The following is an 18,882-nucleotide window of genomic DNA, read 5'->3' as shown; positions in this document are numbered from 1 at the left end:
GAGGGCTTCCCTGGTGGCGCAGTGGTTGAGAGTCCGCCTGCCGATGCAAGGGACACGGGTTCGTGCCCCGGGCCGGGAAGATCCCACCTGCCGTGGAGCGGCTGAGCCCGTGAGCCATGGCCGCTGAGCCTGTGTGTCCGGAACCTGTTCTCCACAATAGGAGAAGCCACAATTGTGAGAGGCCCGTATACCGAAAAAAAAAAAAAAAAACAAAAAACGATAGCCACCAGAGTCAAGATTCAAAAAAAAAAAAGAAGGCACAGTTATCTTCTTTTGGTTTAAATAGGGGCTCTAGGAGAGCAACTTGATATAATGATAAAAAGGTAAAATCTAAGACATAAAGAGATTAGAGGAAAAGAAGTCAAACATTTAGGGAGCACTGGTTAGGGCATTCTTTATGAAAGAACGTTAAATGGACTATAACCTATCACATCCACAATCATGGATAATTTTTTAAGCAAAAATAAGATATTGCTTCTATAAACGTGATCCTAAATTAGATATTCAAGATTAATAAAGATTACATTATATTTTATTTACTCTTCTTTTAAAAATCTGTTACATAATAATCTAAACGTTTCAAAAAGTAGCAAAGCTAGAATGGTGCAAAAAACAGAATCTAAAACTACCTTTTTATTTGCAAGTGGTTTTTCCTTGTATCATAAAATGCTACATTAAAAAAAGTAATTGAAGAAAAACAGTGATGCATTTTTCATTAAAGCTTGAAATGCATCAGAAGCAAAAGTGCTCTAAGGTACTAGGCTCAATACGATATTTAAATATTAACCTCTTAAAATATAACACCAAAAAATGACTACTTTTTAAAAGTATTAAAAATTATACTTTAATAAAACTAAAATATTTTGGCAGTAATAAAATAAACTCATTTTGCATATAAAGTAATCTAAACCCTCACACAGATCTTTTTCATTATTAGGTAAGCAGAGGATTCCATGGGTCATACAGAGTCATCACTGGAAACATATTTCGAATTCAGGCTTTAATTTATAACATGATCTTTTTGATGATCCTACCTCAAATCTGTGTTAAAAGCTTATTAATGTTGTCTAAATAAAAGATTCTGTTATAAGCTTAGACTCGAGGCTTGTACTTGTATAAATCAAGGCATACAGTCTCTAAAAGTTAACAGATTTTACCTTAGGCAGGTCCACCTAAGAAATGATTAACAGATGGTAGTAGGTGTTTTACAGGGAAGGGAGGATTAGCAGATTAGCAGAACTAATAATAGGCCTAAGAAAAAAGCAGCAATTAGAGAACTGAGAACCAACTAACAGTAGGGACTTAATGTACTGCTAGGCTAAGCTGAGAAGTAAATCTCTCCAGTATGAGACTGTTTCCCAAATTTTCTTGATCATAAGATATAGCAACTGGCTGAATCAGAATGGAATCTGTATTTTTAACAAGTACACCTAGTGACTATTATGAGGTGAATTTGGGAAATACTGAATTAAGAGCAAGTTAGAAATAAACACTCCAATTAAGGAACAGTAAACCAGGATTAAGGAAGAGTAAATCAGGGTCAGATTAAGGGATAACTCAGATTAATATTTATACCAGGGGTCAGCACTTTTTTGGTAAAGAGCTACATAGCAAATATTTTAGGCTTTGGGGGTCAACAGGCAAAATCAAGGATATCATGTAGGTACTTACATAGTAAGAGATAATCAAATTTCCACCAAGTTTTTATTAATGAAATTAAAAATATAGTAATAACTGAGTATACATTTACTATATAGGTCTACTAATGAGAAGGATGGAATTCCTCTTAGAGGGTTAACATTTGGCTTAATTAGGGTTCAAAGTTAATGTTCCCTATCTTGTAATAACCTATAATGGAATATAATCTGCAAAAAAACCCACAAAAACAAAAACAAAAAACAAATCACTACGCTATATACCCGAAACTAACACAATATTATAAATCAACTATACGTCAATTAAAAAAAAAAGTCAGCACTCCCTATCATGAAAATCAATTGCAAGTGTTCAGCTGTTAATGCTGATCTGTCATGAGATTTTACATATTTCATCATTGAAAATGTCTCTTTGCACAGATACACACTGCCAATAGTGACACGTATCTGTAAACATAAAACTTTAATTGAGCACATTCATCACTTCAAAGGCATTTACAGAACCATATTTGATTTTTTTCTTGATATTGCCTGTTAACACATCATTACACTGCAGATTGATCAGTTCCAACTGAAGATTGGGTGGAAGCTCCTCAACTGCATGGTCAAATGGATTAGGAAACAAGGAAATTTCCTTTGCAAGTGCATTTAGGTCCAAAAAAACCAATGCTGAAATTAGAGCTCAGAATATATATCTGTTTCGCCATCTGAAAACCCACTTTTTTTCTTTTCTTGTTTTGGCATGATAGGTATATACTGATAATAAAAAAATAAAATGCCTCAGTGCAGTGGTACACATGGTACATGAAATGCTCATGTACCATGAGCATACCATGCTCAAATACATTTGAACCGTGTCAGTCCAGTTAGCAGTGCACTGAGCAGCAGTGTTATGACACTTACCACATATAAGCTCTGTTGCAACTATGCAATTCTGCCTTTGTAACAGGAAAGTATAGACAAACATAAAGGAATGAAGGTGGAAGTGGTGCAATAAAACTTATTTATCAATGGTGAAATCAGAATGTCATATAATTTTCCCATATCTCAAAATATTATTCCTTTTGATTTTTTCCCCAATCATTAAAAAATGTAAAATGTATCTTAGCTCATAGGCTGTATAAAATCAGGTGGCAGGCCAAATTTGGCCTGTGGGTCAGTTCTCCAACCACTCACCTATACTATCAACTTTTCCTGAAAAAAATGTTTACAGGAAACTTTTTTCCCCCAGCAAACTTTTATTTCTTAAAAACTCAAAAACAACAACAAAAGAAACAAATAACTCCATTAAGAAATGGGCAAAATACTCAAACAGACCTTTCTCCAAAGAAGATATACAAATGGCCAATAAGCACACAAATGTCCAACATCATTAGCCATCAAAGAAATGCAGTTCAAACAACGAGATACCACTCACATCTACCAGGATAGCTATAAACAAACAAACAGAGGTGGGGGCTGGGGAATAACAAGTGTTGGCAAAGATGTGGAGAAATTGGGACTTTCATATAGTTTAGTGGTTCCTTGGTAAGTGAAACATAAAATTACCACGTGACCTAGCAATTCCACTGCTAAACAGACACTCAAAACAGGGGTTCAAACTTATGTGCAAATGTTCTTAGCAGCTCTATTTACGACAGCCAAAAAGTGGAAGCAACCCAAATATCCAACAACAGATGAATGGATAAACAAAATGTGGTATATCCATAAAATGAAGTATCATTTGACCATAAAAAGGAATGGAGTACTAATAACGCTACAACATGGATGGATGTACCTTGAAAACGTTACACTAAGTGAAAGAAGCCAGACACGGGGACTTCCCTGGTGGCGCTGTGGTTAAGAATCTGCCTGCCAATGTAGGGGACAAGGGTTCAAGCCCTCATCTGGAAAGATCCCACATGCCACAGAGCAACTAAGCCCGTAAACCACAGCTAGTGAGCCTGTGCTCTAGAGCCCATGAGCCACAACTACTGAGCCTGTGTGCCACAACTACTAAAGCCCGCATGCCTAGAGCCAGTGCTCCACAACAAGAGAAGGCACCGCCATGAGAAGCCTATGCACCACAACTAAAAGTAGCCCCCATATGCCACAACTAGAGAAAGCCATGCACAGCAACAAAAACCCAACGCAGTCAAAAATTAATTAATTAATTATAAAAAATAAATAGGCACAAGACTCTTAGATAGCCTCATCCATCAGAGGGAAGGCAACAGAAGCAAGAAGAACTACAATTCTGCAGCCTGTGGAAGGAAAACCACATTCACAGGAAGACAGACAAAATGAAAAGGCAGAGGACTCTGTACCAGATGAAGGAACAAGATAAAACCCCAGAAAAACAACTAAATGAAGTAGAGATAGGCAACCTTCTGGAAAAAGAATTCAGAATAATGATAGTGAAGATGATCCAGGACCTCGGAAAAAGAATTGGAGTCAAAGATCGAGAAGATGAAAAAAATGTTAAAAAAGACTGGGAAGAATTAAAGAACAAACACCTAGAAGAATTAAAGAATGAACAGAGATGAACAATACAATAAATGAAATGAAAAATACACTAGAAGGAATCAATAGCAGAATAACTGAGGCAGAAGAACGGATAAGTGATCTGGAAGACAGAATGGTGGAATTCACTGCCGCGGAACAGAACAAAGAAAAAAGAATGAAAAGAAATGAAGACAGCCTAATAGACTTCTGGGACAACATGAAACACAACATTTGCATTATAGGGGTCCCAGAAGGAGAAGAGAGAGAGAAAAGACCAGAGAAAATAGTTGAAGAGATTATAGTCAAAAACTTCCCTAACATGGGAAAGGAAATAGCCACCCAAGTCCAGGAAGCGCAGAGAGCCCCAGGCAGGATAAACCCAAGGAGAAACATGCCGAGACACACAGCAATCAAACTGACAAAAATTAAAGACAAAGAAAATTTATTGAAAGCAACAAGGGAAAAATGAAAAATAACATACAAGGGAACTCCCATACGGTTAACAGTTGATTTCTCAGCAGAACTCTACAAGCCAGAAGGGAGTGGCACAATATATTTAAAGTGACGAAAGGGAAGAACCTACAACCAAGATTACTCTACCCAGCAAGGATCTCGTTCAGATTCGATGGAGAAATCAAAAGCTTTACAGATGAGCAAAAGCTAAGAGAATTCAGCACCACCAAATCAGCTCTACAACAAATGCTAAAGGAATTCTCTAGGCAGGAAACACAAGAGAAGAAAAGGACCTACAAAAACAAACCCATAACAATTAAGAAAATGGTAACAGGAACATACATATTGATAATTACCTTAAACGTGAATGGATTAAATGCTCCAACCAAGACACAGGCTCGCTGAATGAATACGAAAACAAGATCCATATATATGCTGTCTACCAGAAACCCACTTCAGACCTAGAGACTCATATAGACTGAAAGTGAGGGGATGGAAAAAGATATTCCATGCAAATGGAAATCAAAAGAAAGCTGGAGTAGCAATACTCATATCAGATAAAATAGACTTTAAAATAAAGAATGTTACAAGAGACAAGGAAGGACACTACATAATGATCAAGGGATCAATCCAAGAAGAAGAAATAACAATTATAAATATATATGCACCCAACATAGGAGCACTCAATACATAAGGCAACTGCTAACAGCTGTAAAAGAGGAAATTGACACTAACACAATAACAGTGGGGGACTTTAAACCTCACTTACACCAATGGACAGATCATCCAGACAGAAAATTAATAAGGAAACACAAGCTTTAAATGACACAACAGACCAGATAGATTAATTGATATTTATAGGACATTCCATCCAAAAACAGCAGATTATACTTTCTTTTCAAGTGCACATGGAACATTCTCAAGGATAGATCACATCTTGGGTCACAAATCAAGCCTTGGTAAATTTAAGAAAATTGAAATCATATCAAGCATCTTTTCTAACCACAACGCTATGAGATTAGAAATCAATTGTGGGGAATAAAATGTAAAAAACACAAACACATGGAGGCTAAACAATACATTACTAAACAAACAAGAGACCACTGAAGAAATCAAAGAGGAAATCAAATAATAGCTAGAGATAAATGACAATGAAAACATGATGATCCAAAACCTATGGGATGCAGCAAAAGCAGTTCTAAGACAGAAGTTTATAGCAATACAAGCCTACCTCAAAAAACAAGAAAAATCTCAAACAATCTAAACTTACACCTAAAGGAACTAGAGAAAGAAGAACAAACAAAACCCAAAGTTAATAGAAGGAAAGAAATCATAAAGATAAGAGCAGAAATGAATGAAATACAAACAAAACAACAGCAAAGATCAATAAAATTAAAAGCTGGCTCTTTGAGAAGATAAACAAAATGGTAAACCTTTAGCCAGACTCATCAAGAAAGAGGGAGAGGACTCAAATCAACAAAATTAGAAATGAAAAAGGAGAAGTCACAATGGACATGAGAGAAATACAAAGCATCATAAGAGACTACTACAAGCAACTCTATGCCAATAAAATGGACAACCTGGAAGAAATGGACCAATTCTTAGAAAGGTATAACCTTCCAAGACTGAACCAGGAAGAAATAGAAAATATGAACAGACCAATCACAAGTAATGAAATTGAAACTGTGATTAAAAATCTTCCAACAAACAAAAGTCCAGAACCAGGTGGCTTCACAGGTGAATTCTATCTAACATGTAGAGAAGAGCTAACAACCATCCTTCTCAAACTCTTCCAAAAGATTACAGAGGAAGGAACACTCCAAAACTCATTCTGTAAGGGCACCATCACCCTGATACCAAAACCAGACAAAGATACAACAAAAAAAGAAAATTACAGACTAATATCACTGATAAATATACATGCAAAAATTCTCAACAAAATACTAGCAAACAGAATCCAACAACACATTAAAAGGATCATACACCATGATCAAGTGGGATTTATCTCAGGGATGCAAGGATTCTTCAATATACACAAATCAATCAATGTGATACACCATATTAACACACTGAAGAATAAAAACCACGTGACCATCTCAATAGATGCAGAAAAAGCTTTTGACAAAATTCAACATCCATTTATGATAAAAACTCTCCAAAAAGTGGGCACAGAGGGAACCTACCTCAACATAATAAAGGCCATATACGACAAACCCACAGCAAACATCACTGTCAATGGTGAAAAACTGAAAGCACTTCCTCTAAGATCAGGAACAAAACAAGGATGTCCACTCTCGCCACTATTATTCAACATAGTTTCAGAAGTCCTAGCCACAGCAATCAGAGAAGAAAAAGAAATACAAGGAATACAAATTGGAAAAGAAGAAGTAAAACTGTCATTGTTTGCAGATGACATGATACTATACATAGAGAATCCTAAAGATGCCACCAGAAAACTACTAGAGCTAATCAATGCATTTGGTAAAGTTGCAGGATACAAAATTAATGCACAGAAATCTCTTGCATTCCTATACACTAACAACGAAAGATCAGAAAAAGAAACTGAGGAAACAATCCCATTCAGCATTGCAACAAAAAGAATAAAATACCTAGGAATAAACCTACCTAAGGAGGTAAAAGACCTGTATGCAGAAAACTATAAGACACTGATGAAAGAGATCAAAGATGACACAAACAGATGGAGAGATATACCATGTTCTTGGATTGGAAGAATCAATACTGTGAAAATGACTATACCACCCAAAGCAATCTACAGATTCAATGCAATCCCTATCAAATTACCAGTGGCATTTTCTACAGAACTAGAACAAAAAAATCTTAAAATTTGTATGGAGACACAAAAGACCCCAAATAGCCAAAGCAGTCTTGAGGGAAAAAAACAGAGCTGGAGGAATCAGACTCCCAGACTTCACACTATACTACAAAGTTACAGTCATCAAGACAATAGGGTGCTGGCACAAAAACAGAAATACAGATCAATGTAACAGGATAGAAAGCCCAGAGATAAAGCCACGCACCTATGGTCAATTAATGTATGACAAAGGAGGCAAGGATATACAATGGAGAAAAGACAGTCTCTTCAATAAGTGGTGCTGGGAAAACTGGACAACTATATGTAAAAGAATGAAATTAGAACACTCCCTAAAACCATACACAAAAAAACCCTCAAAATGGATTAGAGATCTAAATGTAAGACCAGACACTATAAAACTCTTAGAGGAAAACATAGGAAGAACACTCCTTGACATAAATCACAGCAAGATCTTTTTTGATCCACCTCCTAGAGTAATGGACATAAAAACAAAAATAAACAAATGGGACCTAATGAAACTTCAAAGCTTTGCACAGCAAAGGAAACCATAAAGAAGATGAAAATACAACCCTCAGAATGGGAGAAAATATTTGCAAAAACGAATCAACTGACAAATGATTAATCTCCAAAATATTTAAAAAGCTCATGCAGCTCAATATTAAAAAAACAACCAACCCAATCCAAAAATGGGCAGAAGACCTAAATCGACATTTCTCCACAGAAGACATACAGATGGCCAAGAAGCACATGAAAAGCTGCTCAACATTACTAATTATTAGAGAAGTGCAAATCAAAACTACCGTGAGGTATCACCTCACACCAGTTAGAATGGGCATCAGAAAATCTACAAACAATAAGTGCTGGAGAGGTTGTGGAGAAAAGGGAACCCTCTTGCACTGTTTGTGGGAATGTAAATTGATATAGGCACTATGGAGAACAGTATGGAGGTTCCTTAAAAAGCTAAAAATAGAATTACCATACAACCCAGCAATCCCACTACTGGGCATATACCCAGAGAAAACCATAATTCAAAGAGACACATGCACCCCAATGTTCATTGCAGCACTATTTACAATAGCCAGGGTCATGGAAGCAACCTAAATGCCCACTGACAGACGAATGGACACAGAAGATGTGGTACATATATACAATGGAATATTACTCAGCCATAAAAAGTAATGAATGAAATTGGGTCATTTGCAGGGATGTGGATGGATCTAGAGACTGTCATACAGACTGAAGTAAGTCAGAAAGAGAAAAACAAATATCATATATTAATGCATACATGTGGAACCTAGAAAAATGGTACGAATGAACTGGTCTGCAGGGCAGAAATAGACACAGATGTAGAGAACAAATGTATGGACACCAAGGGGGGAAGTGGGGGTGGGGGTGGGGGTGGGATGAATTGGGAGATTGGGATTGACATGTACACACTGATGTGTATAAAGTAGATGACTAATAAGTACCTGCTGTATAAAAAAATAAATAAATAAAATTCAAAAATAAATAAATAAATAAAAGAAGCCAGACACAAAAGACCACATATTGTATGATTTCATTTATATGAAATGTCCAGAAAAGGCAAATCCATAGAGACAGAAAGAAGATTACTGGTTGCCAAAAACTGGGGTAAGGAAGTGGGGGGAATGAGAGTGACTGCTAGTGGGTACAAGGTTTCTTTTGGGGTGATGAAACACTCTGGACTCAGGCAGTGAGGATGGACTCACAATTTTGTGAATACATTAAAAATCACTGAAGAGAACACCTCAAAATGGTGAACTTTATGGTATGTGAGTTACATCTCAATTTAAAAATTAATTTTAAAAGTCTATGGTAAAATATTGTTAAATTTTAAATATTTCATTAAGGAATTACTGTGTTTCTAAGCTATGGAACAAAAGGGAGCATTCAAATTGTATTACATATTGTACCCATGTCAAATAATTACACAAGTGTTTTGCTTGTATGTGGTTTTTTTGTTTTTTTTCTTGCAGTACACGGGACTCTCACTGCTGTGGCCTCCCCCGCTGCGGAGCACAGGCTCCGGACGTGCAGGCCCAGCCACTCCGCGGCACGTGCGACCCTCCCGGACTGGGGCATGATCCCGCGTCCCCTGCATCAGCAGGCGGATTCCCAACCACTGCGCCACCAGGGAAGCCCTTTGTGTTTTTAAGTTTGTGGATTTTTTTTAAAATTTGAATATTATTTTATTTATTTATTTTTTATACAGCACTTTCTTATTAGTTATCTATTTTATACATATTAGTATATATATGTCAATCTCAATCTCCCAATTCATCCCACAGATTTGTGGATTTAATAGTAGCAAAACAGGTAGACCATTAGTTAAGTCTTTGGACTTTTTGTTGTCACAATTGCCAATTCTTCTGGTTTTTTTGTGGTTTTTTTTGTTTGTTTGTTTTTTTGCGGTACGCAGGCCTCCCACTGTTGTGGTCTCTCCCGTTGCGGAGCACAGGCTCTGGACGCACAGGCTCAGCGGCCATGGCTCACGGGCCCAGCTGCTCCGCGGCATGTGGGACCTTCCCAGACCAGGGCACGAACCCGCATCCCCTGCATTGGCAGGCAGACTCTCAACTACTGCGCCACCAGGGAAGCCCCTTCTGTTTTGTTTTTTTTTGTTTGTTTGTTTGTTTTTTGTTTTTTTTTTTTTGTGGTACGCGGGCCTCTCACTGTCGCGGCCTCTCCCGTTGCGGAGCACAGGCCCCGGACGCACAGGCCCAGCAGCCATGGCCCACGGGCCCAGCCGCTCCGCGGCATGCGGGATCCCCCCGGACCGGGGCACGAACCCGCGTCCCCCGCATCAGCAGGCGGACTCCCAACCACTGCGCCACCAGGGAAGCCCCCTTCTGTTTGTTTTAATGGCATTTCCTGAAATAATATTTGATCTGGAATATTATTCTATTTAATGTGAATGTCTTTGAAGAAAAGTACCTAGAAAATATATCCATATAGTAAGCAATTAATTTTAATTTTAGCAGTTTAGATGAAGAGTTCAGAGTTACTACCTACACATTCCAGCCCCTACTAACACAGCTTGGTGAAACGGAGGGTTTACCTCTTTCTCCTCTGGGCAGTACAGGGGCCCTGTAGGATGAAGAACAGCTTTCTGTGCATAATAGAAGAGCTCTGATATGTTCTTCAGATTTTTTGCTGAACACTGAAAAGAAAGTTTAAAATGTTTCACTCTGAAAGCAATTATGAGAGCTAAAAATATTTTTTAAACTATCAACATTCCTTGAAGAAACTGAAAAAAGTGTTATTTTTCTTAGTGGATATCACAATATGACTGTCTACAAAGAGTTCGGAGGCCATCTCCAAGTTCTCTGTTTTATTTGGTTTACATGAATTCACAAACAAATTTATTCCACCCCACATCTTCCCTCCCTCCTATTCAGAACCTCAGTTAGTGAGAATTCACCAACCGTAAATTTCAAAATCAAATGATAAGGTATACCTCCACACAGGTTTCTATTTCTGTGTACTGGTTCATAATAGGAAGGATGGTCTCCATACTACTGTATTCCACCAGATCAGATTTGTTCCCAACCAATATCAAAGGCAGCCTGAAATAAACAGGGCACATTGTAATAATAAGGAAGGCAAAAGACATTAGATTTATATTTTAATGTACATTGTAACCTAGTCTAACTAATAAGATTTACTTAATCTCCTCAATATGAACCCTCTATCTTAGTCAGCCCAAGCACCCTGGAAAGCATGTTCATAATCAACAAATATTTACTGTTCCTATTACAAGCCAGGGACTGTTCTAAGCATTACAGACACAAGACAGAAAAGGTCCCTGCTCACTCTCATAGTGAAAATCCGAAAATGGACAATAAGCAAATAAACAAACGAACGACACTTTCCAATTCTTCAAGTGCAATGAAGGAAATAAACAGGGGGATATGGGATAAAGTAATGGGAGGGGGCCAACTCTACATGGTAACCAGGGAAAAATCTCTCTGACAAGGTGGCATTTGAGCCAAGGAGTGAAGGATGAGATGGAATCTGTTATGTGAAAAGCCAAGAAAGAGCTGCCTGGGAAGAAGGGACAGCATGTGCAAAAGCCCCAAACTGAAAAAACATTCCCATGAGTCCAAAGAACAGAAAAATGCCAGAGTGGCTGAAGAATACTGGTCCAAGGGGAAGAGGTATGAAATGGAGTTGGAGAGAGGAGCAAAGGCCAGTCACAAAAGGAATTACAGCTGCAGTAAAGAGTGTGTGTTTTATTTTAAGTGTAAAAAGGGAAGCCACAGAAGGGTTATAGGTAGGTGAATGATATGATCCAAATGATATTTTAAAATGCAGTCATTTGTTATCTTTGAGAGATACATACTGAAACATTTACAGTACAATATGATGTCTGATTTGCTCAAAATGATCCCAAGGGGAGGGGTAATAAATGAAACAACACTGGCCATGAGTTGTTAATTACTGAAGCTGGATGACTGATACAGAGGGATTCGTTATACTATTCTCTCTACTTTTGTATATGTTTGATTTTTGTCAATAATAAAAAAGTTTTTTTATGTGATATCTTAGATTAGGGCAATGAAGATGAAGAGGAAATATTCAGATTTGAGATATATTCTAGAAGTAGAACAAACAGGAGCAATGGGTAGATTAGATATGGAGATTGAAGGACAACAGAAATCAAGAAAAGTAAACAGATTTTTTGGCTGGACAAAATGCGAAGAGCTTCTGAGACAGAAAAGACTGAGAAATCTGGGTTGGGGGGGCAGTGGGGAGTAGGCAGGGAATTAAGGATTTTGTTTTAAACAAATTAAATCTGACAGGCCTATCAGAAATCTGAATGGGGATTATCAAGGAGTACTAGCCCAGTGGAGAACAATTATTTGTACATCCCACAAGACAGCTTAAAGGCAAAGCAAATCATCTTGCTGGAACTCCAGATTGCAAAAGAAATACTTGCAAGCATTTATTTAACCACCTAGTGTGGTTATTATGTGTAAAAGGACTGGCCCACTTCATAAACCCAAATATAGATTGTTAATAAAGCCAGAAGGTTTCCAAAAATGTGCTGCTTTACAAACAAAGGTGGCTCAGAATAATTTATGGATCTTAAAAAAAAAAATACACACGTCCAAGCCCTACTCCAAACCTACTGATTCTAAAACTCAAAGGGTGGAGCAAAGGCATCTATATTGTTTTAAAGTAGTTCAGGCGACAGTGATGGGCACCTCTGACTGAGGAGCACCGTGATAATGGTACAAGGAAGTCGTAAGTAAGAACATACGTGTAACAAATATAAACTTAAGGTATGAGGCCCAGGAAAGAAGGTATTGGGAAAATTTGAAGTCCATACACTAAAGAAATAGACCACCTTGGAACAAATCAACCACAAGAGAAATAAATATGCTCACATGATTCAGGGAGGGGTAAAAGTATAGCCACACCTGAGAAAGCACAATTAGATCTCCAAATATTGAAAGCCACTTTCAGATGGCATACTAAAAGGGCCACAAGACTAGCCAGCTAGTTTCTAAAGAGCAGTCTAGGAAGCTGTCGTAGTAGAGCCCATTTAAAAAATTCAGTTGTTCAAGCTAGTGCTTGACAGATCTTGGCAAAACTGACTCCTCTGAAGAGTCCCTCCTGGAAACAGTTCAAGTAATCAGCAAGAAAACCAAGTGTCAGGAGCATACAGGCATTGTTTCCTCCAAGGCAGTCCTGTGCAATACAACCTTCTGTGATGACAGAAATGATCTTTATCTGTACTGTCCATTCCTGTAACCTCTAGCCACAAGTGGCTATCAAGCACTTGAAATGTGGCTGTGTCCAAGAAACTGAATGTTTCGTTTTATTTCATTTTACTTAAATTGCCACAACTGACTAGAAGCTACGCAGTATAGCTCCAAAGAGCTCCTTTCAGCTTTGTCAGTAAGTCACTACAAAGTGACTTTAAAACAATGCTAATGATAAAACAATGATAAAGAGAAGCCATCAGAGATGCAAGATGTAGCACATACAATGCCATCTCAGTCACAAAGTAAATACGTGAGAGGGTGAGTCACCATGTTCATCTGTTTAGAAACAGATCTTTAGAGTTTCAAGGCATGAAAATGCCCAACTAAAAAAGTAATCTAAAAAATGAAGTAAAGGGCCAGATGTGTATAATATATAGATATTAGTCTGGTTTGCCTAACATTTAAAAAGACTCAAAGAACAAGACAAGAAAGCCCACTCTCCCCACTTTTTTCAACAAAATATTGGAAGTACTTGCCAGAAAAATTAGGAAAGAAAAAGAAATAAAAGGCACCTAAAACTGTCACTATTTGCAGAGGACATGATTTTATGTACAGATAACCCTAAAGACTTCACAAAAAAACTGTTAGAACTAACAGACTAATTCAGTAAAGTGGTGGGGTACAAAATCAATACACAAAATTTGGTTGCATTTCTATACACTAACAGCAAACTATGAGAAAGAGAAATTAGGAAAACAATCCCATTTACAATTGCATCAAAAAGAATGAAATACCTAGGAATAAATTTAACCAAGGAGGTGAAAGACTTATACACTGAAAGCTGTTATGTTATTGATGAAAGAAACTGAAGAAGACACAAAGAAACAGAAAAATATTCTGTACTCATGGATTGGAAGAATTAATATTGTTAAAATATCCATATTACCCAAAGCAATATACAGATTCAATGCAATCCTTATCAAAATTCCAATGACATTTTTCACAGAAATACAGCAAATAATCCTATTGGATGGAACTACAAAAGACCCTGAATAGCCGAAGCAATTTTGAAAAAGAACAAAATATCTGTAGGCACCATGCACTCCAATTTCAAACTACACAACAAATCTATAGTAATTACAACAGTATGGTATTTGCATTAAAACAAATACATAGATCAATGGAACCCAAATAATATGGTCAATTAATTTATGACAAAGGAGGCAGGAATATATAATAGGGAAAGGATGGTCTCTTCCACAAATGGTATTGGGAAAAGTGGACAGCCCCATGCAAAAGAATGAAACTAGACCACTATCTTACACCATACACAAAAACTAAGTCAAAATGGATGTAAGACCATTTTGATCAAAGACTTGAATGTAAGACCTGAAACCATAAAACTCCAAGAAGAAAATATAGGCATAAGTTACTTGACATTGGTCTTGGTGATGAATTTTTGGATCTGGCAACAAGAGCAAAAATAAACAAGTGGGACTATATCAAATTAAAAATTTCTATTTCTACACAGCAAAGGAAATCATCTAAAAAATTAAAAGACAACCTACTGAATGGGGGAAAATTATTTGCAAATCATATATCAGATAAGAAGTTAATATCCAAATTATACAAAGAACTCATAAAACTCAACAGCGAAAAAAAAAAAAAAACCCAAAAATCTGATTTAAAAATGGGCAGAGGATCTGAATACAGATTTTTCCAAAAAAAAATGTCATACAGATGGCCAACAGGCACCTGAAAAGATGCTCAACATCACTAATCATCAGGGAAATGCAAATCAAAACTACAATGACATATCACCTCATACCTGGTAGAATGGCTATTATCAAAAAGATAAGAAATAAGAAGTGTTGGTGAGGATGTGAAGAAAATGGAACCCTCATATACCTCTGTGCACTGCTGGTAGGAATGTAAATTGGTGCAATCACTATGGAAAACACTATGGAGGTTCCTCAAAAAATTAAAAATAGAACTATCACATAATCCATCAATTCCACTTCTGGGTATTTATCCAAAGAAAACAAAAACACTAATTGGAAAAGATATATGTACCCCCATGTTCATTTACAGCACTACTTACAGTAGCCAAGCTATGGAAACAACCTAGATGTCCATCAATGGATAAACAGATAAAGAAGATGTGGTGAATATATATACAATGGAATATTATTCAGCAATAAAAAAGAATGGAGGGCTTCCCTGGTGGCGCAGTGGTTGAGAATCCGCCTGCCGATGCAGGAGATACGGGTTCGTGCCCTGGTCCGGGAGGATCCCACATGCCGCGGAGCGACTAAGCCCGTGAGCCATGGCCGCTGAGCCTGTGCGTCCGGAGCCTGTGCTCCGCAATGGGAGAGGCCACAACAGTGAGAGGCCCGCATACCGCAAAAAAAAAAAAAAAAAGAATGGAATCTTGCCATTTTCAGCAACATGGATGGACCTTGAGGGAATTAGACTAAGCACAGTTAAGTCAGACAGAGAAAAACAAATACCGTATGATTTCACTTACATGTGGAATCTAAAAAAAAACCCCAAATCATAGATACAGAGAACAGAATGGTGCTTGCCAGAGAAGTGGGTGGGAGGTGGGGAGTCAGTGAAACAGGGGAAGGGGGTCAAGAGCTACAAACTTTCAGTTATAAGATGAATAAGCCACAGGGATGTAAAGCACAGCATGGTGACTATAGTCATTAATATTGTGGAGCATACTTGAAAGTAGCCAAGAGAGTAAATACTAAAAGTTAATTGTGTATGATGACAGATAGTAACTAGACTTATTGTGGTGACCATTTCACAACATATACAAATACTGAATCATGATGTTATACACCTGAAACCAACATAATGTTATGTCAATTATATCTCAATAAAAATTTTTTGGGGGCTTCCCTGGTGGTGCAGTGGTTGAGAGTCCACCTGCCAATGCAGGGGACATGGGTTCGTGCCCCGGTCCAGGAGGATCCCACATGCCGTGGAGCGGCTGGGCCTGCGTGTCCGGAGCCTGTGCTCCGCAACGGGAGAGGACACAGTGGTGAGAGGCCCACGTACCGCAAAAAAAAAAAAAAAAAAAAAAAAAAATTTCTTTGAAAAAGACTCAAGTGCTTCACAAATAACATGTTCAATTAAACAATACCACGAGAATGTTCTGTTTCCATTTAAAGCTCAAAACGTTTATACCTAGGACCACCAATCTGCTCAGAAAAAAACTGAATTTGCTTTTTCCCTATCATACATATATCTTCCAAAGAATGTCAAAGAAATCTCCCTGCATGAATTCCTAAATGAAGATCTCTATAAAGATTTTTAGAACACTTATAAAGCACTTATACATGCATTATATTTCACTGGATTCTCAAAATAACCACATGTAGCCAAGAAAAGTATTACCCACTTACAGATGAGGAAACTAAGGCTCAATGAAGTTTTAAAGCTCATAAGAGGCCAAGCCAGATTTCCAAGGTCACTCATTTTCCTTCAAGTCCTGTGCTCTTACATATACCACATGGTGAGCAATCAATGACTTAGGGTATTGCCAATCCTCAAAAGGGCATCTCAAGAGAGAGGGCACATTATAGTACCAGAGCTCTATTTTCTGCTTTGCTCTCAAATATACGCGCTGCCTTGAATAATTCCTCCCAAAAAAGGTGTGAGTGTGTAAACAGACCTATAGATAAAGCACATATGGCAAACTGTTAACTAGTGGATCTAAGTGAACAGTTTACAGATGTTCATTGTACTATTTCTTGCAACTTTCCTCTAAGTTTGAAATTTTTCAATATACGAAGTTTGAGAGAAAAAAACTACCTGCTGTCTTTGTCTGTTCTTTCATTTATGAGAGGAATCCATCGACTTGTTACCTAAAATGAAAATTAACAAGAAATAAGCCACGATGAGGATCTTCTTTGAAAAATACTCTACGCTTGACCCCTAAAATTCTAAATTGAGGATCAATTTTAAAAGTGCCCCCACTGAAATTTAACAAAATATAGTGAAAAAATGTCATACATTCATACCTTATCAATAGAATGCTTGTTGTTAACAGCATAAACTATGCAGATAACATTAGCCTACAAGAAAAATTAACAAATCATCATCATTTAAAATGATGTCATTTTAAAATAACACAAAAGTTGCATTTTAACTACCAACTAGCTAATATATTTGGGCCAAAGAAAGAACAAAATTGGAAAACTAAAAAACTTAGCATGCCTCTAAGAGGAAAAGGTTCCAAAGGATTAACAGCAAAAATACATTCTCAAAGTCAGCAGTAACAATAAAGAACTGAAAACGCCCTCTTGGTAAGTGAGAGAATGAAATGGTAGATACAGAATCATCACTGTTTTCCCACAAGAAAACCTAGAACTATTTTTTTTTAACTTACCTGTGATATTTCTTGATGAAGTTGTTCATCACTCTGTTCTGCTTCTATAAATGACAAAGTCAAAAATTTCTTTTTGTATTTTAAACACTTTCATAAGAACAAATGGCCAAGCTAAAATCCATATGACACCCATCTAACAACCCTCAAAACACCCCTCACCCCTCATGTCATTTACATGGTGTAGTGCCAGACAAGTGGCAAAGGCAAGGGCAAGCCAGAGAAAGCAGAGTTGAACTATGATAAGGAAGCTGGCTGGCACTGAGAGACAAGTCTACATGAAGATAACTCAGGCAAGGAAGAGCAGAAGGCATTGTGTGCTAAATCTGGGCCGGCATCTGATCCAGAGTTGAGAAGGGACTGGGAAAAGAGATCAGAAACCCAAGCCAGAGTCAGAAGCCCAGACAAAGAGTCTATACACACAGGGTCAAAAAGCCAGGTGAGAATCTGGGCAATATAAGCTTAAGATCTAGACAGCAGATAGAAGTAATCTTAACCAGGCCTCAGAAGCAAAACTGGAGCATGATAATGAGTCAAGAATTCCCGGGGGGACTTCCCTGGTGGTCCACTGAGTAAGACTCTGCACTCCCAATGCAGGGGGCCCAGGTTCGATCCTTGGTTGGGGAACTAGATCCCGCATGCATGCCCCAACTAAGAGTTCATGTGCCGCAACTAAGAAGCCCTCATGCCTTAACTAAAAGATCCCAAGTGTCAAAACTAAGATCCCAAGTGCCACAACTAAGACCCGGCGCAGCCAAAATAAATAAATATTAAAAAAAAAAAAATTCCCTCACTGGCCCATATCTCTGGCTAGAACTGGTCTCAATGGGTGGATATGCCTATAATCCCACAGGTGCAGGGGATAGGTGCAATATATAGCTAGAATGGAGAAGTAAACAAATGAAGACCAAAGCAATTATTGACATATTAATTTAGATCACTTTACGTTAACTGTTTCCCCCCAAAATGCATGCCATTTCTGACATACAAACTAATATCACAAATGAGTACACGGTATTTCAATTTATGCTAAAAAACTGGCCATATTTTAAATATCTTCTCAAATATTGAGTAATCAATAAGCTAAGGCCTCAATTCTAATACTAAAGTGAATCTAAGTATGTGGCTACACATATTGAAAAAGAATAATTCTGTAAATAAAGCTAGTTATGAGACTGATTGTAGCAGAAAACATCCAACTCCCCCCTCAGCTTCTAGTACAGTGCTGTCCAAGAGAAATATGATATAAGCCATACATGAAATTTTTAATTTTTTAGTAGTCACCTTAAACAAAGTAAAAAGGAACAGGTAAAATGACCCTTTAATTTA

At 37.5% G+C, this 18,882-nt stretch overlaps 1 protein-coding gene across 15 annotated transcripts in view; it reads right to left on the bottom strand.

The window, feature by feature from the left end:
* Positions 1 to 18,882, bottom strand: part of RHOT1 (ras homolog family member T1) — a 62,098-nt gene that overhangs the window by 30,293 nt on the left and 12,923 nt on the right. For all 15 annotated transcript variants that reach the window (XR_010838353.1, XM_059047851.2, XM_067022175.1 and 12 more), the window contains 5 exons: positions 17,557 to 17,600; positions 17,189 to 17,242; positions 16,980 to 17,032; positions 10,904 to 11,012; positions 10,505 to 10,606 (listed from right to left, as the gene is read on the bottom strand). Coding sequence is in view for 14 of the 15 variants with exons in the window: in XM_059047851.2 (XP_058903834.1) it covers positions 10,505 to 10,606; positions 10,904 to 11,012; positions 16,980 to 17,032; positions 17,189 to 17,242; positions 17,557 to 17,600 (362 nt within the window). In the remaining variant the exon portion in view is untranslated. The remainder of the gene's footprint in view (positions 1 to 10,504; positions 10,607 to 10,903; positions 11,013 to 16,979; positions 17,033 to 17,188; positions 17,243 to 17,556; positions 17,601 to 18,882) is intronic.

This window comes from Kogia breviceps, chromosome 19, assembly GCF_026419965.1.
Source record: "Kogia breviceps isolate mKogBre1 chromosome 19, mKogBre1 haplotype 1, whole genome shotgun sequence".
NCBI classification, from domain to species: domain Eukaryota; kingdom Metazoa; phylum Chordata; class Mammalia; order Artiodactyla; family Physeteridae; genus Kogia; species Kogia breviceps.
This window is presented reverse-complemented; position numbering and strand designations above follow the sequence as displayed.